The 25,756-nt window shown below is 41.4% G+C and overlaps 2 protein-coding genes across 2 annotated transcripts; one reads left to right on the top strand and one right to left on the bottom strand.

Annotated features, from left to right (window-relative positions):
• The first annotated feature begins 1,965 nt into the window (after positions 1-1,965).
• Positions 1,966-14,055, top strand: engase (endo-beta-N-acetylglucosaminidase). Its single transcript, XM_073494644.1, has 14 exons — positions 1,966-2,167; positions 2,488-2,567; positions 2,696-2,897; positions 4,891-5,039; positions 5,215-5,369; positions 6,198-6,346; positions 6,472-6,643; positions 6,739-6,842; positions 6,985-7,096; positions 9,643-9,830; positions 9,997-10,139; positions 11,132-11,231; positions 11,323-11,434; positions 11,796-14,055. Exons 1-14 carry the CDS (start codon positions 2,061-2,063, stop codon positions 12,192-12,194), a joined length of 2,172 nt encoding a protein of 723 aa, XP_073350745.1. The 5' UTR covers positions 1,966-2,060; the 3' UTR covers positions 12,195-14,055.
• A 1,593-nt stretch (positions 14,056-15,648) lies between these two features.
• On the bottom strand, positions 15,649-25,604 carry scpep1 (serine carboxypeptidase 1). Its single transcript, XM_073494645.1, has 13 exons — positions 25,498-25,604; positions 25,127-25,266; positions 23,657-23,746; positions 23,275-23,430; positions 21,933-22,007; positions 21,416-21,488; positions 20,486-20,523; positions 20,250-20,378; positions 19,728-19,812; positions 19,458-19,571; positions 19,180-19,317; positions 18,898-19,061; positions 15,649-15,883 (listed from the first exon to the last, which is right to left on the bottom strand). The coding sequence occupies exons 1-13, from the start codon at positions 25,550-25,552 to the stop codon at positions 15,821-15,823; spliced, it is 1,320 nt and encodes a 439-aa protein (XP_073350746.1). The 5' UTR covers positions 25,553-25,604; the 3' UTR covers positions 15,649-15,820.
• Between the last annotated feature and the right edge of the window lie 152 nt (positions 25,605-25,756).

The raw sequence follows: 25,756 nt of genomic DNA, 5'->3' as shown, positions 1-25,756 counted from the left end.
ATATTTTCAATAGACTCTCCCCTTAACTTAAAAAATGCCTCCCCAAAGATATCAAAACAAACATCATGGACAAACATATCAAAGAAGTGAAAATAAAGCCATTCTAAAATTTCAATAAGAATCTGCTTAAATGGGCATTAAGTAGTTTTGGAGAATAAATTCAAACTCAGAATTTTAATATTTACAATTTTAATGAGGTTATAATACAAACTCTGAAATATGTATTTTTTCCATAACTGAATAAAGAAGCTGTTCTGAGAGGAAAATAAGATCCCAGAACACTGTTTGAAGCTAGAAATGTGGCAGGGTCCGCCACATATAAACAAAGTAGAACAGTATGAAATTGTGTTGATGAAGGTTCTCAGTCATCCAGGTCATGGTAATTCTAAGTGCTTTATCGTAGGCAACTGGACGTGTTTCAGTTTCTTGAAGACGTTTCACTTCTCATCCAAGAGGCTTCTTCAGTTCTAACTAACTGGAGGGGAGTTGCAGGCTTTTAAACTCTGTGTGGGAGTGTCCTTACAGAGGCGTTAAGGACACGTGCGAGATCTGAGTTTCAGAGTCGTTAGGGCCACTTGTGGGTCGTTGACCCAACCGGCCTTCATGTGGGTCGCTAGGGCTAGGTGAGCCCAGGTGTGAATGGTTGTTTAGCTGTCTGGAAAGGGAACTCAGTACTGCATTGTAGGTGGGTGATAAGTAATGTCGTAGTCCACCTCCTCTGTTCAAAGATGGTTGTTCCAGTTTGACATAGATGGATTCTTTTACTCCTCTTTCAAACCATCTGTCTTCTCTGGCCAAGATGTTTACATTGTTGTCCTCAAAGGAATCATTTTTCTTGGCTGTCAGCACTTCCACATTTTGTATTTTACATTACTCAGCTGCCTTCAGTAATTACACTTCAGCTACCAGTTCAGCTGTTTCTTGTTTATCTTCCGCTCATTGTCACAATTAACCAGCTGCTTTCATCACTAGCACTTCAACTCCTTTCAGTCTTTTCCTTAACTGACACTTCAAACCTGGTCAGTGCTTCAAAGTCTCTGATATAACCTCTCTAAAACAAAACTTAAAATTTTAAAAGATTTTGATTTTGTTGTTTATATTGATTTAAATTCTTCAAATAACATATGAGAAATGTTAAATGTTTCCAGAGCACTTTTCAAACTAAACTACCCTTAAACTTTCTTCACAAAATTGCCTTTTTTGTGCATTGATTTATTCTGGGCTGGTGGGGGTTTTAAAGGGCCATTCCTCACAGTCTGATATATGGGTGTATATTTATTTATTTATTTTGTATTCCAGCCTTGCAGACTGTTATACCATAGTTTTATATGTATATGTTTTTATTCTATATAGCCTACAACATTTAAGCCCAATAGGCTATATGCCTATTGGTGGTAATTTGGTCATTTAAACCGGAAGAAAGCAATAAGTCAAGAGCGTTACATTTAAACACAACATATCAAGCATACAGCACTACTGGCCATGCATGTGAGTATCATTTACGGCCGCCATCTTTGGCTTCCTCTCTCAGAGCCCCATGTTATTGTCCCTGTATTTCCTGCTGGGGACTAATCTCCTCGAAGTAAAGGCGTCTGGTGTTGCACAATAAGCAGAGATCGGTTCCTTTGTCCAACTGGCCTCTGAGCACCCTTTCATGGACAACTGACTGCACAGATCCGTCCAAATATCAACAATAAAAATCAACCATGTTGCTAATTCGAGTTTACTCCATTTAACTACAGGCCTGGGCCTATCACAGCAGTTATGTAATATGGTAAAAACTCTACTTGATCCACGACACTTTCTGTAAAAGCGGGCACAATACGTCAAGTAACACATACACGCTAATATCTATTTTTTTGTAGTAAAAGTTACAATGACATGCTAAATACATTTTGTGCTACTTTAGTTTGTTGCCATTTAAATTGAAGAAAATGACGCTTTTATTGTGGAGGACCGGCGTCGGAAGTTGCTGTCATTGGTGCCGCAGCAACCCTCTCTGTTTCCTCGTTCTTCGTACAGTTTGTTTCCTCCATGGTTTCTCACTAAAATTAAATGAAATGGCATTGAATGTGGATGGAAACAAGAATCCTCTCCGAAGGAGACGAGAGGACGGAGAGGACAATGTTAGTGTCGGCGTGAAGAGGGACAGGACTGAAGCCAGCCGGTACTGAGTGCCTCTCACTTACTCCCATTATCTTACCTTCATCTTGCAAGTTGCTAGTTGCTTAAACTCCAATTACAGCTAGTTAGTGAATTAACTTACTGCTACTTGAACGAATAGTTCAGTAGAACTGATTTTACCAAATAGAAAGTTGCCAAATACATAGGCTAAAATTGTGTTGGTGATATTTATTTGCTCATGGGTTTCTCACGTTGTTATACGCTCTCAGTTCTGCAGTTGTTTTACTAATAAAGAGACTGGGGTTTTAATCGATGTTCAACCACATTCATGAATCTCACCTCGTCACCTTGTTCTTTGACTAGGCTGGAGTCTTGTTTGGATCAACCAGTGGATTCAGGCAGTATCCATGAAGTCATCCAATATGAGTCCTCACCTCTACCAGGTCAGGGGATTGTATTACCTGCAAGGCAGTTTGAAACCATCTGCGCTGCAGTTTGTGTCTGGACATCAAACCACATGAACCTTCACCTGCCACTTTATGCATAACATTTCCTGTCCTCTGCTTCTCAGCCAAACATTATGATCCCGACACCACTGAACCAATCAGCTGTGCTCTTCAAACTTTGGAGGAGTTGTTGTCGTGGAAACGAAGCAAGGCAAACCCTTTCAACGTGGCGGCAGTCCCTCTGGAACCTCGGGAGCCTTCTCTGGCCAGCTGTCCACGGCGGACCCTGGTGTCTCATGACATGATGGGAGGCTACCTAGATGACCGGTATGGGTGTATATTTAGCTCTAAAACCAATTAAAAAATCTAAACCATATTGGAGTCCACTTCTCTGGATCCAGTTTTTCCATCAGATGTTGAAACCTGGCTGCTCCCATTCAGACACAAGAGCATCAGTGAAGTCCAACACTGCTGATGATCAGAAGGTCTGGCCTATTGTGTTCCACTTCATCCCAAAGGTGTTGGATGGGGTTGAGGTCAGAGTTCTGTACAGGCCAGTCAAGTTCTCTGACATCAAACTAGGAAAACTATTTCTTTATGGATCTGGCTTTGTGCATGAGGACAATCTCACTATACCGCTAGAGGCAAGAGGCCAGGCTATCTGTACATGACTCATACTAGAAGACTGGACCACCCACAAATTTCGATTGTACTTAAAGGGATACTTCTGGTCTTTTGATGTGGGGTTGTATGAGTGTACAGTGCGCAGCAGACACAGCTTGAGGGATTGTCGTCCCAAAAGAAACGGCTGTCTGACGGCAATGTAAAGCGCCAAAAATGTTCAACAAATAGCGTACACTTAAACAGATATATATATATGTATATATATATATATATATATATATATATATATATATATATATATATATATATATGTATATATATATCTTTTTAGGTGGGCCTTCTTTTAGGTGGCTAAAATACGTCTTCCTGAGAGCTGACGGTCATCTACCGCAGGTAACACACTGATTAGGTATAAGTACCTCATACAACCCCACATCAAAAGAGCCCAACTATCACTTTAAAGCAGCCTGGTCTATGGACCAAAGTGGTATGAGCGCCACCGCCTCCTGTTGTAAAGATCTTGATGTGGCTGCACATGCATTTGTTGAGTGAGTTGAGTGAAAGAGGGACACAACATATTTTTTGTACTATTTGTCTTTTTTGAACACAGCTTTTTGCAGGATGCATGGTAATGAGGTAATGTATTATTAAGATTAGTAACTGTAATATGATGATGGTGAAACAAAGCAAACTTTGCATTAGTGCCATACATACAGAACAGCTTCGTTCCTCAGTCGCACTGGACTTCTCAATTCATCCTCAGCACTCCACCACAAAAGATTTTTTATGACTTATCTAATCCGGATAAGACGGAATCCGACCTGATGATGGGCATTAAGAATAACTAATAATAACTATAGAGAAATAGTCAGTCATCTGGCCGATGGCCTTGTTTGCATATGTAGTTCATGTAGAGGCACCATTATTAAATTGAAACTAGTGGTGTGTAGAGAGATACAGAAATATCAGAACATCCAATCTCAAACGTTTCCGTTCTAGGATTGATTCTCATATTAAAATATCGATATCTTTAAACTCAATAATTTGCAGCAAATGTGTATTTATCATAAACAGGGATACAGTGACAGGACATTGATGATGAGGCTGACCACAAACACAGTCATGTGTGGACTGATACCTTGTTAAGCATCTGAGATTTCATCACAATAAAAAAATATGAAGACGTTATACAGTAGCGGTCTAAAGAAGAGGAGAAAAACGGTGCTTCATTCATAGAGTCCTTTGGCAGTGGCAGCTATTAACCAGGTACAGAGAGAGACTGTAGCTACTGGCCATCTTTATCGCCGTCACTGACTGTAGGAAGTGATCTGTCGACACTTCAGGTTGTGTGCTGATGTTCAAACAGCAGGAGTTCCCCGCATTCTTAAAACTATTGAATAATATTTATTAAGCTTTTGTACAAAGTATCAGTATCGTATTGGTATTGACGATACCAGCCTGGTTTTGTTGGTATTGGATTGGAAAAGAAATTCATGGTGTTGCACATCACTAATTGAGACTGTATGATAACCTGTTAAAAATTCCTTGTGGTACGTTAAAGAGAACATTTTGAAAGTCATGTGGCAGTCCATTACTCTCACTCGAAATGACTGTCCTGCTGCCATGTGGTTTATCTTATACCGGCAGACACATTCATGTACTATAATACCATGTTTTGCTTTCTTCTGTCATCAAGATTTATTCAGGGGACAATGGCGGAGGCTCCATATGCCTTCTACCACTGGCAGTACATTGATATTTTCAACTACTTCGCACACAAGCTGGTGACTATTCCTCCTGCTGTGTGGACCAATGCTGCACATAAACATGGAGTCGTCGTTCTTGGTGAGCAGAAAGGCAAAATATAACAGAAGCAGGTCCAGTTTAGTCATCCTGAATTAGTATTTTCAATTTTAGTGATCAGATTTGAAATCTGTTTTATAATTTGATCAGTTCTATCTTAATCAGGTTTTCTGTCCTCATGTCTGCCCCCTCATGCTGTGATTGGCCACCTATCCAGGCACTTTCATCACAGAGTGGACTGATGGAGCTGCGGTGTGTGAGGCCTTCCTGAAAGATGAGGAGTCGTACCGGGCAGTGGCTGATAAACTAGTCCAGATCAGCCACTTTCATGGCTTCGATGGCTGGCTCATTAACATAGAGAACGCCCTGAGTGTGAGTAATACTTTCATACTGGCCATCACGACGATAAGATTCATTGCTTACACTTGCTACTCATGCTTAGACATTATAGTTTAAGAATAGTGTGTCTATAAAGTAAGTCCAAACAATGAGGCACTTAGTTATGATTATGACTTTCTAAATCAGACTTTAATTTCATGCACAAATAATTGTTTTGATTTTAATCTGGCTTCAAAGCTCCTGCCAGTTGTTTACTACTGCTGGCACACTGTAGTAGAACTGATATTCATTATTTATTATCTGATTTATGATCAAATACGTACAGTGTTTATTGATGATAATCAAATATTAGCATGCTCATTGGCTAAACTAATATTGAGAACATGGTAAACATTACACCTGCTTAAAGGGACAGTTCACCTTCAAATCAAAAACACTTTTTTGCCACCTGTAGTGCCATTTATCCATGTAGGTTGTTTTGATGAGCCCAAGAGGGGAGACAAAGAAGAGGAAAAATATGTTATATTGATTTTGGGTTGAACTGTCCCTTTAACAAAGTATGTTAGCATTGTCATTGTGAGCACACATGGCGTACTGACTCACAGAGCTGCTAGCAGGGCTCCAGCCTCTTGTTTCATTTTCCTGGTGGATAGAGACATCCATATGAAAGTCATTGTTTTGATTATTAAATCAATGTAACTCAGTTAAAAATGTAACTGTAATATGTAAAAGATGTAACCGGAGACAATGGATGTCAAATTTAGTGGCCTTCTCTTCGACATCTTGACTGTTACCTGGCTGACTGACGCATGTAATGTCCTTCAATACAAACGCAATGTGTGTGCTGTCCTCTGCTTGCAGGCGGTTGCGGTGAAGAACACACCTTTGTTCCTGCGCTACCTGACAGATCAGATGCACGAGCGGGTGTCCAGCAGCCTGGTCCTGTGGTACGACAGTGTGATTGAGAATGGACAGCTAATATGGCAAAATGAACTCAACCAGTCCAACAGGTAGAAAGGCTTCCTTTATGTTTGCAGACTTTAAAATGAAAAACACCATTAAAATGTGGTAGAACATTTTTTCAGTTCACTAAAAACGTTCCCATCGACACTTCATCTCAAACTCTCCATAACAGGATGTTTTTCGATGCTTGCGATGGTTTATTCACCAACTACAACTGGACTGAGCAGAGCCTGGAGTGGATGACGGACTACAGTGGGGCTCAAGGCCGCAAGGCTGACATCTACATCGGGGTGGACGTGTTTGCCCGAGGCAAGGTGGTGGGAGGAATGTTCGAGACAAATAAGGTACACACTGTGGCTGAAGGGTGTGTGTTTATGAAGAAGCGTTAATCGTTTTCAGATTATTGACAGTATTAACCTTGAGTTTGACTCATCTGCAGGCTCTGGATATCATCCGGAAGCACAACTTCTCTACTGCCATCTTTGCTCCAGGCTGGGTGTACGAGACCCACGATAAGAGTGAATTCTGCAAGCATCAGGACAAGTAAGAGTAACACAAAAATTACCACTGACGTGCATACTCGCATTCACCATTAACTTACAAAAGCAGAAGACAAAAATGTTGGTGGAAGTAGATGAATAGATGGAGGCGGAGATGTTTTAAACAGACCCTGTCTTGTCATCAGGTTCTGGGCTCTGCTATCAGACTACCTGTACATCCATCGGCCAGCCTCACCTCTCCCCTTCATCTCCTCCTTCTGCCAGGGGTTCGGGAAGGCTTTCTACAATAGAGGACAGGTACTGCAGGAGGGTGATCTGCAGCCAGAGGCAGATACTGTGGGTTTTTTAAAGAGTTAATCACTTCAGTGATTATAGAAATAAAACTAGAGAGAGTCGTCATCAGGAACAAATAATCATAACTAGTGTGGTGATGTTGTTTATGTGATAATAGTCATGTGATATATATAAATATTAGGGTTGTACCGATCCGATCACGTGACTCGGAAATCGGGGCCGATCACGCCACTGAAGACTCGATCGGGACTCGGACGTTACGACCCGATCAGAGATCGGTTTTATATATATTTATTTAGTCATTATTTGTATTAGATTGTTGATATATGGGCTATTGGTGATTCAAAATAAAAAAAATAAAATGAGTATTTACTACCACCGTTTACGACATGCGCATGCGCAGAAGACCAGCACGCCAGTTTGTTTTGAAGCGGAGTGGCGAGTTGTGGCGCACCATGTCTGCTGTGTGGAAGTATTTTAAAGTGAGTGACGAGAACGATGCAGTTGCAAACTGTCAGATATGTAAATTTGGGATATCGAGGGGTGGTAAAATATAATAAAAAATAAGGGACACCTTGGATAGTTTTCTTCGATCTTTTTAATTTTTAAATGTATTATAAGAGTATCGGATCGGGACTCGGTATCGGCAGATACTCAAAAATCAAAGGACTCGGACTCGTATCGGGGGCAAAAAACCCTGATCGGAGCATCCCTAATAAATATATAATCATAATCCTACATCTCATGTTGCTAGTGGCATATCGTAATTGATAAGAAACAGCAGGGTTTGCAACATAATGCATTTTTAGAATAAAACCGTAAGCGCCACTTTTGTGAAAGGAAAAAAAAAGCAAACTATTAATAAACTCCAGGTCGCAACATGCGCTTCTTAGACAGCAGAATACCTGCTCAGAAGACACCACTCTGATGTGTGTCGAGGTGTGAGTGGGTCTGTTGCAGCTGGCTGGTGTCATGGGAGTTAATGAAGCTAAACATTGGTTTTATGGCACTGCTGCCTTCAGATGTGTGCAGGAACTTAATGAAGTGAAGGAGAAGCTTTTCATACAGTATGGAAGAGCTGTGGAGAACAGTATTAGAATCACTCATACTCATTCATAGATCCATACAGGCTGATTTATTAATGTCCCTGCTTTATCCACATCAAACATGCACTTCTGTCCTCAATTTGAACGGTCTAGGAGTGCTTGATGAAAACACTTTGTTTACATTTGAGACATTATTCAGTTATTGTTGCTAATTTGCTCCAAGTATTAGTTTGCTCTTGTTGATGAAATCATCAGATGTGCGCCAGTATACCAGAAACAGACGCCTCAGTGCAAAGAGCCGTTTTACACCAAAATAGCAACAATGAACCTCCCAACTGTTCACCGTACACTCTGTGCTGGACACCAAAATACCACACAGATGGACAAAAACAGTTTCATGGTCAGGAAAATACCAAACTGTCAGAGCACTCCTTGTGCTAGTTGCTGCACTGCCACGAAAATAGGCCTAAGGGTGGAAAACACAGTAAATCTGTCACAAACAGTGGTCCTGCATCACATCATGAGATGCAGTAAATTTAGAACCTCGGTGACCAAAACAAATCATCAAATTCTGCCAGAAGTGAGGAGCAAATTCTAACAATGTGACTGCTGCTACAATCCATGTCTTAAACTGACCAGAGGGCTGAATTAAACCATGCAGAAAATACTGGCTCACAGGTGCCATCTTAGCGAGCACTTTGGCCTGTATGTAGCTTGTTTTTGTTTCGCTAAATCTTTGATACAAGATGGAGATACAGATGGAGGGCGTGACTTGATAACACGTCTCTGCTTTAGTCCAGGTCGGATGTGCCAAATTTGAGGTGATGTGTTAACTTTTTCATAAAAGCATGAAACTTGGCATAGTTGGACAGTTTCAGAAATGGAGCATTTGTAAAAACGCCTCGTGTTGGCCATGGCAGCCGTTAAAGCTGATGTCATCATAAACAGTTCAATTGAGTAGTTAATGGTGAATTTATTGATGTTGCGAGAAGGAAACTTGAGACCGTCTTGCAATTGGTTCACATTCTGATCCATTGGTACTCAGTAGTCATTACTACAGCTGTTAAAACAATGTTTAAAAAAAAAAAGTATTTCAACATTTAACGACATTAAAGAGAACAATGTTACATCACTTTTTTTCTAGAGCCTGAATAATGCTGGATTTTTGGGGCCGATGCTGATACAGAAAATCAAATGTGGTTATCAAACATCTGTGACAAAGACATGTAATGGAGGCAGGATATATTACAGAAAAAAGAATCATAACGCCATATATTGTGCAACTTGTACGCCAATACTGATATATCTGTGATAGACCAATTTCACCGATAAAATCAGCCAAGTGATCTATTGGTCAGGCTCTACTTTGGAGATGGATTAATGAGCACCTGTCATCCATGTTGGTTAAAACTCTGCTGTGTGGTACTTCTGTCATTGTTTAATAGAAATGTGATGAAGTTGTTGTTTGTCTGGTGCCTGCTATCTTGTTCTGCCTGTGTGCAGCGTGAGGCAGAGAGGGGCTGGTTCAACCTGTCCGCCCAGGAGATCCAGCCCTCATACTACCACACGGAGCTGGAGGGCCAGGGCTGGCTGAGGAGCCGGGGCTGCCCAGAGGACGCCTGGAACGGAGGCTGCTCACTGCTACTGGAGGGACTCATCCCTGCCACACACACAGCTCCAGTTTGTGCCAAGTGTGTGTGTTTTCTGTTCACCCATGCTTGATTTTCAAGTCAGAGGGCTCCTCCAACATTTCATCTTTAGGGTTAGAGGGCCTTCTTTGGACCCTTTTAGGTCCTCCTCATGACCCAGGGCCTGGACAACTGACCTGGTTCTTTGTGTGTGTTCTGTATCTCTCAGGGTCTTCTCCCTCAATGTTCCCCTGGCATCCAAGACTCTGGTGACCCTCATCTACAAGCCCTCTGCTGGGATCTCTGTTTCCCTCGAGCTCAAGACAACAGACGCCAGTCTTTGCACACACATAAACGCCCGGGACGTCAATCGTGAGTTTCTCACTATCCATCCATTACTCATACACGCTTATCCTTTGCAGGGTTGTTGTTGGACTGGGGCCAATCCCAGCTTGAGAGCTTTTATTATTATTACATGTAAGGTAGTCATATTAACACGTTCTTGCAATTTAACTAAGAACAACAGTTGAGGTATAAAAAGATACAAATTGAAGATATTATCAATTAAAGAGTAATAATTGTGTGTGGGTGGGGTATATTTGATTATCACCCTTGGAACTGTGAAGCACAAATGTAAATGTGACAAAAGCACAAACAAAGCTCTTGGCTTTGATTTTTAAAAGCAGTTCATGATTGATGGAAGTTGTTTTGCAAAAATCACTCACTGAAACAGATTTTTTTTGCAGCACATATGAGTGATTTAGGAGAACTTGTCACATAAACCTTTTCATGACTGTCGTCCCCCATCAATGATCAGTCTTATAAGATCAGGTTTGAGTGCTCCCACAAATGCTCTTTACTTTTAACACTTATTGGCTCTTAACAGCCAGTTCACACACATTCTGTTAAGAGCTGTTGAACATAGATTCTCTGTGTTGTAAACAACATGATAGAAGCATTTTATATTTGTAATGGTTAAGTCTGAAGAGTAGCTTTATGTGCAGTAAACAGTGTTCAGCTTTAATGATTCATGTACCAGGGATGAGGGTTGCAGCTAACCATTTTTTCCATTGTTGATTAATTTGGTATTTACTATTGGGCCAATATCACCCCTCACCCCCCACGCTCCACCCCAGAAATGAAGAATCTTTGATTTTATTAGAAACGGTTGAACTAAATATTTAAGTCAAAGTAATAAATACCGTACTGTAAAAACTAACTGTAAAAAATCTAGGTGGAACCCATTAATTGCTCGCCCTCTGGTAGAATCGATTCTTCCTGCCACCAGCACCCCAATGCTCATCGGTTGTAAAGGTTCGTTGTTAACTGTTATCACCAGGCATTACCTGTATGTGTTTCTGCAGTTACCAGTGTGTCTCCTGCCACATTGGATGAGGGGCACCAGTTGGTGAGCCAGTTCTCTCAGCTGTGTGGTGGTTTGAATCCAGGTGGTTGGACTGTCAGGTAAGGCCCTCTCACAGCTCAGTTGATGGAATTCTTTATAAAGTTGTCTTAATCTGTGACCTTTGTACACCCTTCATGTCACTGTGTGCAGGTGTTCGCAGTTGGAGCTCCGTGGCTGTGCTCTGAGAGAAGTTTGTTTCAGCATCCAGCGGGATGGAGAGCCTCAGGACACCAATTTCAGCTGCAGGGTGGGAGAAATCATGGTGAGACAGTTGTGTTGTCTATACTGTAGATTGATAGAAACCCAGATAAAAGCTTGCTCACCTTTTGAACAACATTAGATTCCTTTAACTCCTCCGACTCCCACAACCTTCTGTGTTCATACTCAATTTACTTCAACTGCTTTCGGTGCCTACCATTTACACCAACACTTTAATTGACATTGTCTTTTAGTTTATTTACTATAGCTGCCACTCACTTATTTCAGGACTACTTCCTGAACTGACACTTCCAGCTCTGTTTATCACCTTTCTTCTAAATGTAATGCAAGTTAAACCCAGGTACGTGAGTATTCCTCCCTTCTCATTCCTTCTTGCCCCCCCCTCTTCTCTCTCTCTCTACAAGCTCTTGGATGTATCCAGTCTGCAGGTTCCCCCTGAGCTGGTCCAGGGCTTGTGCATTTATGACGTGGTGTGGCTGCGTGGTGCTGGTACGTCGCCACAGTCTACTTCCCCCTGCCTGCACCTCAATGCCACTCTGCACTGGGACTACCCGACCAAACTCGTAGGGCACTTCAGGGTATACTGGCGCCGGCTAAGAGGACCTGATCCCCGAATCCCCCCAGGTCAGCTGGTTCTGGTGGGCCGGGCGTATTCAAATCTTTTTAGAGTAACGGAGCTGGCTGTGCCGGAGCCACCTGGGCTGCTGGAGCTCGTTGTGGAGCCGGTGATCAGGGAGGGCTTCCCAGTTCCTGAGAGCCACTGGGGAAGAAGAAGCCTCAGCTACACAGAGGACTTGACATAAGTTATCAGGATGTTTCTCCTTGACCCTTGAATTAATGGTGCTACAGTCATGGCTCTGTAATTATCAACATTCCCACTGTGGAGTGCTTTAATAGCCTATAATTTGTTTTTGGCTCAAAATTTGTAAAGACGCCCCAGTGACAGCTGTCGACTGCATGACCTACTAACCCCCACTGATTGGATGTCTACTTTTATTTCTGACTGTCACTAAACTTTGGTTTTGCAAGGTGAAGTGGGGCTGTTGAGCAAGCAGCACTAATCTGCCTGGATTATTCGTCCTTGCTTTGTTTCACCTACATTAACCAATCCTAAATTTAAATCTAAATTTAAAAACAATCCCAACTCAACATCCACTGTCTTTTTTTTTCTCGAGCTTTCATCCAACGCAGGGTTTTCATCAAGGATATGCATGAAAGAGCTACAGAGCTCAAATGTCTACAGATCCATTTCAATGACAACTGGGCAAACCCAGCAACGTCCTGAAAACAGTAAAGTGAGGCGAGGTCTCTGCAGAAACAGACATTACACACACTTCTAGTGGGTCATAAGGGATGATTGAGAGGGATTACTTTTGTATAAATATATATACAGTTTTTTGGGAAATCCTGCATAGTATATCTTGAAAGGACAATTGATGTTTAGGGAAATAACTATTATTCACATCTTTATCAATAATTAGATGAGAATACTGATACGGCTCCAATTTTTGTACAGTAAATATGAAGCTACAGACAGCAGATTGTTGTTTGCAGGTTAGAATAAAAACTGAAAATAGGGGCCCGACATGCTGGCGATGACGAAACCCCAGGATATGGCTGGCACTACAGTTGGAGTCTGTTTTGTTTTGATTAAACAGATTAGACATGACAAGTTTATAACTGAAAAAAACAGAGGCAGACTTTGTTCGCCTTTTTCCAGTATTTGTGATAAGCTAAGCTAAACACCTGCTGGCTGTAGCTTCAGCTTTACTGCACAACCTTGAGAGTTTTATCATTTGATCTTCTTATCTAACTCTTGGCAAGAAAGCAAATAAGCATATAAATTCCAAAGTATCTGTACTGCCAAAGGTGCCTCTCCACGTTAGGAAATGTAACTTTATTAAAATGATCCTATTCTGCTTTTAAAGAATGATATACCAGATGAATGCTTAACTAGGAACTAGATTGTAAGATGAAGTATATCCAGGGCTACCATGTACGTTCTGAGCATGAGATTCACACAGTGGATCTAATGCACTCATTACATCTCAGGGTTCTCAACCATCCAATGGAGTCTTTTGTTTCTAGTCTATCTTTCAGTTGAGATAGCAGTGTGCTGCGTACCGTCGTTAAATGCATTTTGCTTATATTTAGGGATGTTTCATTTGTGCTTGACGGAAGCTTCAATATCAGTATGTATCAGGGGTCAGAGAAATACTCATGTTGGCTGTTCTTCTGTGAAAGCAGAGCAGATTTAAATTGATTCAGCGATTACTTATAAAGTACAAAAATGTGATATAGAAGATTTACTGTAGTAAGTATAGAAGTTATACATCATTCATTCTCATTCAAATCATTATATGTGTATTTGGTTTATCTCTTAAGCGGTATTAACCTTTTTGATACACAAGTATGCTTTATAAACTCTATGTTAGTCATATGTATGCAAAACAAAAATATTAGATGAAGTCACACAACATTTCACAAAGTCACATTTTCCACAATGTTCATGATTTATTACTGGAGTACATTTTGTGTTGTCTGATGTCAGGAGAAAGTACAGCAAGAAAACTGTATGACTGAAGGATAATTCTCATAATGTCCTGGCCCCGGCTACCCTGCCATTATTATAATACAATAAACTGCAACGTGTGATCATCAGGACTTCAGTTCTCCTCAGTCATTCTGTAGTCAACAACAGTTTTCACATGTCCACATCCAGTTCACACAATTCAGGTCAACTTTAGTCGAGCCAGGTGCATCATGGTAAATGGGGTGAAGTTAACAAGTCTTTATTTAGATCGATTAACCTATATTTGACGTACCTTTGATATTAAAAAGTCTGTGTTGATCAGTCAGCTACGGAATTGTTTTTTCTGGTGATCCATTTTCTCAGTCTGACTAATTATTTTCTCTCCTGTGTTTATGACCTGCGATCTGTTGGGGGAAAAAAAAGCTTTGCCGGGATAATTACACAGTTCCTTCATTTTCAGGAGAAAAAAAACTGTTGTTACACTGATGGCAGATTAACACCAAGGATAACACACCAAAGAAAGACATGACAGTCATGTTACATAATCTGCTCACACATATCAGATGCATCGTGTGTTTAGAGTGCAGAGAGAAATTAAACTCACCTGGAAGAACATGGATGCTTTGTGTCCTGTTGAGGACAGGGTGTAGTTGTGCATTTCAGCCTCTTGTGGTCGAAATGAGTATTACAAAAACAAACTTTTTTTTTTTCTTTACTCTTTCCCACCCACGAAAAAAAATGTCCCTACAAAGTGTTTTTTACCCCCGCTGTTTCACATATGAAAAAAAACAACAAAATATTTTAAGGAACTTATGGCAAAACTTTCTTCCCACCAGAGATCAGACTTGAACAAAAAAGAAAATGTCACTTACCCTTGAGGGCCTCACCAAATAAAGTGTATAAAAATGCATAGAATTGTCATATGTTGGTGTGTTGTTGCTATAATTGCTGTGACTATCAGAGCACACAGGTTGTGAAGAGCAGTTCAGTGGATTTTAACTTTCATTCTGGTTTAACTCATCTGTGGATGACTTTTGCTTATTGTACATGCAGCATTTCAAGCCACACCTGAGGAATTACTTGAGGACACTTTGGTCCTGACTGAAATAACAAGAAGATCGTCAACAGATGACTCATGGTTCCACCATGAGGTTGACATAAGTTTTGAGTAAAATGTGTTATATTACTGATATTCAGGTTGCCCAGAGGAGGACTCCTAAGGACTTTGGTGATCTGCTCACCTTACATCTCACACCACTTATCCAATACAATGTCCTGATATTTACCAAATGGACTAGTGCAACATTTGGTACATGCACAAGTTCCTCACGGGATTAAGTGTAACCAGACTAAGGCCACAGCCATGCTAGCGGCTCTGTAAGGCTCACAGTGACAATGTTAACAGGTATGTTGATCACGTTCGCCCCCCTAGTTTAGCATGCTAGCATTCTTACATCAGCTAAGTAGCTCTAAACATTAAGTACAGCTGAGGCTGATGGGAATCTCATTGGCTGTTGGTCTCATTGGTATATGCAGTGTGGCTGTAGGCTCCATCTCATTGATAATCACAAGTGTCAACCTCAACTCTAGCATATCGTAAAGGCAGTTAATAAAGCAAAATGTAGTAGGATTCGGAGGAAGCTCACTTATGTGCAGTACATGTTTTGTGATGACAAGCATCTTGGAACTGTTCGTACTGTACCAAAGAAGAAGGCAGGACAGCATTTACAAAAAAGAAATGTCTTTATTGTTGTTCTGGCTGAAGTGTACACAGGTCAGTGCTGTAATCAAAGAGAACTGAGATTCTTGATTTGGTTTAGCAGGAAGTGGAATATAAAAGGTCATGTGATTGTAGTGATTGTCAGAGCCAAGCCAGCTGGCGTCAGGGTTAGTGGATCAGGCCTGCTGGGTGATCATCTTCAACATCTGCAAGGCCATAGGCCCCTGGTCTGAGGGAATCTGTGACGACAGAGAAAGGTGTGTTGAATTTCAACTTGGAGTCTTAAAAAAAAAAAAAAAAGGACCCAATTATAATTTCCAGTCACCTGCTTCAAATGAATTGTTCTCCACTGCTCAATGTTTAGTTCAAACCCCTTTTTGTCATTCATCTTATACATTTCATTTGTTTATTTGCAAATTCATTGTTGCAAGTTGTTAAAATTGTAAGGACCAAAATAGTTACATATATAGATGTATTTATTTACCCATATATTCACCATTCCTCAGTTTCATTCTTGTGTTAAACAATAAGTGCTAAATAAACATTTTGGAGGTATACACTGACACTAAATTCCGAGAACAGCTCATTCTATTGGTGTAACAAACACAGGTCTGTGTAAGCAGGCATACAAAACAACCACTGCAACCAACATTTGTGTAAAGCGGGCACAAAAGCCTTTCCAGCAGGTTGGAATGTTTCATTTCAGTTCTTGTCACCACAAAAAGCCTTTCATGTTTTGCCACTTATTACGAAGTTTACAAAATGTGCAAAAATATCAGTGCAATAGTGGAGGAAGGAATTTGCCTTGGTGTTTGGTGCATAAAAAAATGAAGGCTAATTACTGCAACATTTAAGAATAGAAATATAGAATACAAAAATTACAATAAAAACTATAACATACTATAGCAAGTGTATGTTTTAGACACAAAGCTGCAGTTTTGTGCAAACCTTTTTATCATGGGATGTGCAGAATTACAGTGTACAGTGTTAGAAAGCCTCAACAAAATGTACTCCTGCTTCTTCTCTCTGCTGCGGACGTGGTCTCTCTTCAGGAGCTGTTGTTTGAGATGATGATAGAAGGCCAGCTCAACTTCTTCATCCTCTCCTGTGACACACTAGAGGCTACAGTACTGTGACTCAGTAAGGCCCCTCAGGCCAGGAAATATTATTACAAGAATGGACAGATTTGAGAGGCTAGAGCATGGACCTATAACTACTGGAGTGCTCAGTGGCGCATGAAGCCAAAAACGCATAGCGTGCACACTAGAGCCTTCTGCCGACCGAGCCAGCTAACTTCCAGTATAGCGCCCGGCTAACTTGAATAGGAATCAAATAATTTAATCGTGTTAATCTAGACTTTCCAAATGTTATTGGACCAAATGGCTCAAATTATGATAGTGAAATGACTCATCGTTTTGATGCTCAAAAAAAATTTATTCACCATTTTACAGACCCTTCTTTTACCATGTTAGCTTATGGGAAAGTCTTTTTGGGCCACAGTGCATCACGTGACAATGTAATTATATGGTTTGGCCACTACGAAAACTGGCTTCAGAGCCTGGCGTTCCTCCTGGGGGCTTGGGCTACAGAGGCCACAGTAGCCCTTTTCACACAGAGCTGCATTATTTCTGCAGCTTCTGCGGCTCGCCAATTCTCTGCATTCGCTTGTTCACACTGAACCAAGCAGCTCCTGCGTAAAGCCGCATCGGTGTGTCGACTCATACAGCACACCGGCGCTGCAGATCCAAAAGAGGCATGACAGTACACATCATGACGCTGACATCCATGTTTTCTTCAACGTGTTCTCCACGTATAACTGCGGTATTTTTTTCCTCATGCAAGTTGCAAAAGACACTTCCAGTTACCACATCACTGTTGTTTGGTCCTGTAACGTTGCTTTGGGTCATTTCTCATTTATTTGATTAGTGAAGGATCTGTTTAGCTGTCAGATTGATCACCATCAGATCGACACGCCCCGGCTCCGCACCTCCGTCTTATCCATTCACAGACGCCGGCTCGCCTCTGCTGTGGCTCCAATACCACTTCCAGAGACGGATCAGTGCCGCAGCGAAACTGTCCCCCCTCTCCGCTTTGTCCTCTGTGTGAAAGTTTCAGATGCGGAGAGGGGGGACAGTTTTGCTCGGTGCATGATTCCCGCACTCAAAGGGCAGTGTGACTGGGGCTAGTGACTCACTATTGCCCCCCAGGCCAGACGGACTTAGTACAAAAAAGCTGGCCCATACCTGGCTGCTAAGCAGTGGATATCTCTGCAATACAGTGTGGGCATAGGCATCTTGGATGCAACACCAGATCTGTTACATCGTCACACTTTGTTGATAGGGTTGATTCATTTTTAAATGTTTTAACTAAAATGATGTCCAGCTCTTACAAAATGCACCTTTAACTAACGTGACTTAATTTCCTGTCTTAGAGTTTTTACTCCTAAATCAGCTGATCACTGATTAAATCAATGGTATTTGAATCAATTTGTATTCTCTAGTTCACTCCATCATTATGTATTCAAAATGCTTTTGTCATTACATAATGCTTGCCATCCTAAATTGACTGATGCTGGATGAAGATCCATGTCCATCATATGTGGGCAACTTAGTACAGACACTTATTTTAGGTAATAAACAACTGACAACCTCCAGGGCTGCAAATGAAACCAAGACAGAAATGCACAAAACAGAAGTTACTCAAATAACCACTTGAGGCTGGCCCCAAAAGTGAGCCAGTCCCTATTTAGGGCTGTGTTTGAGGTGTCGGGGCCATAAGGGCAGATGCCGGTGTTTTGGATCCATGAGTGACCCTGTTAACTGCCAGACAGCTGCGAGTTCTGCAGCAGACAGACATGGGCAGAGCCTGGAGCTTCTGGAGAAATACCAGAGTTTGGTTTTTAAACTTATGGAAAAAACTTATGGAATGAAAGTTTGCGGTCAAACAAGCATGAATAATGCAATTTAAACTTGCAAAGCTAGGTTATGAGCCTTAGTTTTTCAGTAACCAGGCTCCACCCACGCTCCACCTCTTTGCCCATTTTTGGATCAGCCAGAGTCAGGCACTACCAAGATGGCAATGCTTGAGCCGACCAGTACCACCCACTTCAGAAACCTCTGGCTGACGTCACGATGGATCCATCCACCATTTTTTTTATTGTCAATGTTGAGAAATCCTTAACTGTACTAACCATACATCTCATATTAAAAACCTTTATATGTACATAATTGTTAAAGGTCAGCCAATGTCTTACCATGTGACCAGCTTTGAGGATCCAATAGAAGGCAAAGTTCTTGTAAGTCTTGTAGAAAGCTCCAGTAATGCCAGCAGAGGCTGGGTCGTCCAGGTGAGTCCACGTCAGATTTTGAAATCCAGGCAGTCCATCCCACTTCAGCCGATTCACCCACTGTTCCTGACCTGAGACAAGGAGCATAGATTCATGTGGCACAGCTCTTTTCCAGAGGAATTCCATATCTGGAAGGGTTCAAACACTGCTGCTGGAGCTGAACAGAAGGTAATGCCCTTATTAAGTTACCCATGGTGTCCACTATGAGATCCAGCTGGCCGTTGTAGACAATGACATTCACTCCAGCGGTCAGAAGCTGGTCGACTATATCCACCACTGGTCTCATAAAGTCTCCTGCCATGTAGCTGAACACCTCCTCTGCCTGGCCTGGACACACAGGAAGACGGGAGAATCATAAATAAAAAGGAGGAACAATTTATAAAAAGGACAAGAAATACTTTGTTGAGAAGGTATGTTAATCTAAAACAAAACGAAGGGACACAAAATCCACTGTCGAGACACAGTACCTCCCCAGGTGACGTTCTGGGGGATGATGCCAAGTTTCTTCCTGATTGGTCCATTCATCAGCGCACTTAGTGATTGTCTCTGAAGGGGTCGAATATGGCGACGAGTCAGCAGAGCTGGTGGGGAAAGTGTATACCTCTGAAAATTAGATACAGTTAGAAGTACTATATGTACTGAAGACATGCATTCAATCAGTCACCAAATCTAGCGAGCTGTTCTTATTGTTTTTAGAAACTGCTGAGTGGATGTGAACACTTGGCACAGCATCTTACAGATGAAGTCTTCTCCTGCTGAAGAGGTGAGTTTCTCATCCGGCTCCTGGGTGAGGATGTTGTAGAAGTTGACTCCATTGGTGTTCTGAATGAAAACCATAACACGACTACATCAAACCAAATAATCCCAATAACACCACTGTCAATATCACAAAACATTTCTGCATTTATTTTTAATACACAGTTATAAATTTGACTTAGTTTTGTGAATTATGAAGAGTTTATACAAAATGTAAAACAAAAATGTAGTGGCAGAGTGGTGCAACATAGTGGAAGAAGACCAGCTCCTTCTGTAGATATAAAAGTCTCATTAGGTGGTTTCCCCTGGAAACAAAACTGGTTTGTGCACTACCACAGTCTGTTCACTCTGCTGCTGTCTGGCAAAACATACAGAAGTCTCTGTCGTAACAACAAAGCCAACCATTTACTGATATACACTGCGATAAGCTTCCTGTATGTACAAGTGAACCTGATGGCATCAAACCGTATCCTGTCCTGCAGATCCTCCAGTACTGTACCAACCTGCTCAATCACCGTCTCTGCCACAGACCACAGCTCTGTGGCTTTCTGAAACTGCTGCTGCTCCACGGCTTCCTTCACCGCCTTCGCTGCGCTGCTGACGTCCGCCAGGCCGCGATCATCCAGCAGCGACTGCACGGCAGAGGAACCACAGTCAGGTGGAAACTCAACGGACCAGCAGGACAACGGAATCTGACTTTCACCAGACATGTTCAAAGAAACATTTGCCCATTACTTACAGTACTGTAGAGGTACGGTCCCCACGTCATGACCGAGTCTGTGGATGAAGCAGTAGTGATCAGTTGGGTCATTTCTCCAGCAAAGACTTCAAGATAAACCCTGCCATCTCCTTTTTACAGACTCTGATCACTGTAATGACTTACGTATTGACCTGTAGTGGCTCTTTTAAGTAGAATCCACAATACACTCTCGCCGAGTTCATTGAACTCCCTACAGAAATGTTTTAATTTTCTTTTGCTAGGGGCAATTATCACACACCTTATTGAACCCACTCTAACATATTCATCATTGTTAGCACCATCTGGGAATTTGGCGTAAAAATAATTCATCAAGCTCAGAACGTTTCCTAAAACACATGGCCTCTAGAGTTGCAACGATTAATGATCAATTGATTGGATGTCGACTAATCAGTTTGAGTCCGTTGTTAAAAAGAAAAACATTTCTCTGATGCCAGCTCCTTACATGGGAATATTTTCAAGTTTCTTCACAAAAATTACTGACACTGATTGACATTTGTTCTCCATTTTCTGACATTTTATTCAATAAAAATAATTGGTAGTTGCAGCCCTTCTGGCCTCAAAATGAAATGATTGTTGCTTGGACTGCATCAAACAGACAGACCTCATACAGAAGCTGCAGTTATTTCCACTGAATAAATCTAAATAACCGATTTAGTAGGAAGGTAGTCAACAGAGATCTACAGTGAATCTAACTTGTGTTGATGCTTTTGAGACACACTTAAAATCACTGAAAATCTAAATGTGAAGGCTTTGCCATGCAATATACTGTACATGGAATTTTAGAGTTCCGACATCTAAATGTGCAGCATTCGAGTGGGTGTGCAGACACTTGGAATTTGTGAAGTTTGACATTTGGATTGGACTTGCACAAAGGTTGTGGTGAAGGTGTAAAGACTGACAGATACTGACCCAGTGGGGAAATCCAGGAGTCCCCGAGAGCCACACCAGCAAAGTTGCATTTCACCTTCCCTTGTGCTACGGCCTGGACAGACAAGAGACACACCGAATTAAAAAAACTGTTAACCTTTTTGCTTTTTTACTGTGTCATTAGAGGTCTATATTCTCCAATTTCTTAAGAGATCTTTCAATAGGAACAACGAACATCCATACCACATTAGCTTCTGGAGCTTTACATCCTTTTACCAAATTTACAGACCAACTTCTGTTGACTGGAAAAATACTGTAGAAAATGCAAGTAAGTAAATCCAATCTACTTTGACACAACTGAAATATATTATACATCTTTACAACCCATAACAAAAGTTTATTACTTCTACTACTGCAAGCAAACCATTTCACTGTCATGCTTTTTTGCCTACTCATCCATCATATGACAGTTCTTCAGCGTGGGACTTTCCAGTAAGCTCACATGGACCTGAAGTGGATGTTGTAAAGAGAAGTCCGACTCAAAAAGCAGTCAGCTCACCTTGGTGAGCTCCAAGGAGATGGCAGCTGCCATCTTCCCTCCATACGACTCAGAGAAGATGTAGAAGGGGATGCTCTGAGAAAAGATTAAATATCTATCATTTTAAATTCATCACTGGCATGACATCTACCGCATATGATCACTGTATGGTATGTAATGAGTCTTTGAGAAGAATAAGAACCAGTTAGTGGCTTGCAACTGTGCCGAGATGCTCCGATTACTTTTTTCAGTCAACACTGACCCTGTGGAGCCAGCCTTCAGCTAGCTTCAATTTAAGAATGCTTACCAAGAGCTTGTTTGACATTGAGAACCAGTTTAAGCAAAGACACTGCATTGTCTTCATATGCAGAGGATAACCCACAAGTCCCTTCTGTATCACAACACCATTTTCCTAAAACAACCGACTCCTTCATTTGTTTCTTTCACATTTTTAATTCTAAATTAATAATTTAATTAAACTATTTAATTTTATAAATGATTAGAGTGCCAGGGTTTCAGTCATGAAACTGTAAGTGTAATTAAGGACAGCCAGAAGATAAAGCATTTATAGAGGAATGTGGCTACTTGACCATCTCGGCTAATAGGCTGAGATCAGGTTGTTAGTTAAGGTAACTAACAAGTTGGATATATTACAGCCCTGTCCTGTCCATAATCTTCTGTCAAACGATGTACAGTTTTTATTATGTGTTCACTTTTTAGTCATGTTGGACGCCTGTTTAATGTTTAGCTCCTACTTTTTCATTGTCCTCACTGTGAAAAGACATCAAGAAACCTGCTGGGAAATATTTTTTAAAGACTCAAGCCCAAAGCCTGTACTATTTTCCATTACTCTGTTGTTTTTCCTGCTAAAAATAACAATAAAATAAGATTAATACATTAAACCGAGCAAGCTGGCTTAGGCAGCCTAGCCAGGATGTGCGTTCGTCTGCATCAGTTAATATTGCGCAAAAAAATACTTCCCTAAATTCCCTTCAACATGTTTGATTTTAAAAGATTTTTTTTCCCCCACAGCTCAATACATCTTAGATACTAATACTTAGAATAGTGATTTAATTGTTGGCCACAAAGAGGTGTCCCAAACTGTTGGGGGGGGGGGGGGGGACATTCTGAAAAGTTAGGACACACATTCAGCATGTTTGGAGCATACAAACTCCTGAGTCTTTACACTTTTCACGGCACGTGCACCTCGCACGAGGTGTGTTAAACCAGATAATAATGGCACTAATAATTTACACCATTAAGATGCCCATGAATTCAGTAAAGTCATTCTTTGGGACTCCTGGTTCTTATATCACGCTACAGTGAAGCAAACCAGACTTTTGTTCGCATCCAGCTGGCATACCTGGAACTCGGCCCTCTCTGTAAAGAAGTGTTCGAGCAGCACCAGCATGTCCGAGGCCACCGTGGCCACATCGGTAGCATAGCCGCCTGTGCTCTCAGTGTAGCTGAAGCCAGTGCCCACAGGGTTGTCGACAAATAACACACTGGCTGCCTGGACCTGAAAGAGACAACACACACAACAGATCAGCATGTTAACCTGAGGTTCCTTCATTTCAACAGACTGAAAGGCTGTTTTAATACAAGACTGTGCTCCAGTTACACAACAAATAGTCTGTGCGTTAAAAGGATTTCAACACACAATGCAGGAAATTATTTGACAAGAATCAATCAATACAACTTATTACAATTTTTACTCTTCAAAACCTCAAGAGCAACCATCTTACCCAGCTGGTCTTTCTGGGCTCTAGGTCCCTGTTCAGAGGTCCAATCTCCTCAAAGTTTCCAAAGCCAGTCCCTGAACCTCCTGGTCCCCCCTAAAGACACATAGACAAACATCTTCATCAGGTTCTTGACATTAAGAGGCGCGATTTAATAAAGCAAAAGCCATTCATGTATTGAATGAGATAATGTTTCAGGGGTTAAGTGTCAGCTGTCCAATGGAAAACTCTGTAATACAATATTAAACACAGCAATATTATAGCTAATCTTTAACTAAAGGTGGCTGGTTTCAGTCTTGCTGGGTTGGCTCCTCAAGTAAGAACACCTCATGAGTCAGTTCCTCCTCTTCAGTTGAAAATAGAAGCAACACTGCTGTTACTCATAAAGTCACACCACCGAACGATTTTCTTTACTGTTATAGAATTGAGTAGAATCCCTTTATTGTCATTGCACAGGGTACAATTAAATTTCAGTGCAACTCCTCAGTGGTCATTAAAATAAAAACACCAGTACACAGCAAATTGATAGACGACTCAAACACACAAAAGTATAAAATCAGAATAATAAGAATATATTTTAATATAGAATAAAATTCAGCAGCGTATTATTGCAATTTATAATATATATATACATGCAGAGTTCAGATCTTTGATGGCACATGGTTAAAAACTATTCTGAAGTCTGGAGGTGGAGGTTTTCATAGACATGTAGCGCCTTCCAGAGGGCAGCAGAGAGAAGAGGGGGTTTCCTGGGTGAGAGGAGTCCTTGATTATGTTAGTGGCCTGGAGGAGACATCAGGTTCTGTATATGTCCTCAACTTAAGGTAATTTTCTGACAGCTTCTATGGTGGATAGCATTTTAGTATTGCACTTCCATTAAGTTGGGGAATCATGTGACAAGAAGCAAAAAAAAAGAGGAACTGTCAAAATCAAGGCAGCAGAACCTGAGATGACCTAATGGCCGACAAAATCTCTACATTTCATGCATTTTTAAGCCAGGCAAACAGAAATAGCTTCATTAATTTAAAATGTAATGTTTAATGTAGACATAGAAATTTGTCCCCAAGCCCCAGCTCAGATGTGACCAGGGTCATTCTATGAAACAAGGATCCTTCAGAGCCACAGAACACATGAGGCTGCTTGGTGACTCATGATAAAGTTATGTTGATGTGTTCACTGGTGGAGTGCCCTCTCTTTAAACTGTGGGTCCACACAACAACACAACTGCTACAGGAATACAGACAGACAGAGGGCAGGTTCACTGCAAACTCATACAAGTAAGTCTCTGCTCATAGATTGTACAAAATGCATGGAGCATCCTGGAAGATAAGCAAACTCAGAAGAATTAAACTAACAGACAAAGGACGGTTTTACTAATGGCCCCCGTATATGGAGCCTGTGCATCGGATAGAGCATACAGAGGCACTGGTGTGGACCTCTGAGCTTCAGGGATGAGTGGAGCTGGTCGTGTCCTACCTGCAGCCACATGACCAGAGGCAGGTCCTCGTACTGTGCAGCCGGGCTGTCAGCATAATACAGCCACCAGAACATGTGGGCCCCGTCTCTCACTTCCACATAGCTCCACACTTCTTTACTCGTCAGGGGACTGGGGAGCCCTGCATAGGATTCAAATACATCCGCTGTATTACCTTGGTATTCAGTTACAGAGCAATTCTGCGAAATTATCAAGCCACAATTAGCGACAAGTAGCTATTAAAATGAGCAGCGTAAATAAGTCATCGTTACTTTCGTTTTGCAGTCAGCTCAATCAAAGCATGAGACGATACCGAACCTGCTCGCTGGCTGGAAAATATTTAAGTGCTCTAAATACAGATGATAAATCATACCTGTACTGACGAGAACAGCGAGGAGTACACACCAGCACACCTGGGCCCGGGCCATTGTTGAAGCTTGTGACCGCGTACGGCTCCGCTCTGTGCGGGTTTATGACTACAAGATGTCACATGACCAGCCGGTCAGCTGACCAACGACGTGTCACAGTTCACTCACTGGTTCACAATCGACCTGGGAAATATTATGAAAGGGAAAAATCGCAGTTTGATTTAAACAATCAGATAAATACATAGAATAAATCAAGTTTAAACT

The sequence above is a fragment of the Pagrus major genome, chromosome 23 (genome assembly GCF_040436345.1).
Source record: "Pagrus major chromosome 23, Pma_NU_1.0".
Taxonomy (NCBI): domain Eukaryota; kingdom Metazoa; phylum Chordata; class Actinopteri; order Spariformes; family Sparidae; genus Pagrus; species Pagrus major.
The sequence above is the reverse complement of the archived record's forward strand: the minus strand, read 5'-3'. Positions and strand labels throughout refer to the sequence as shown.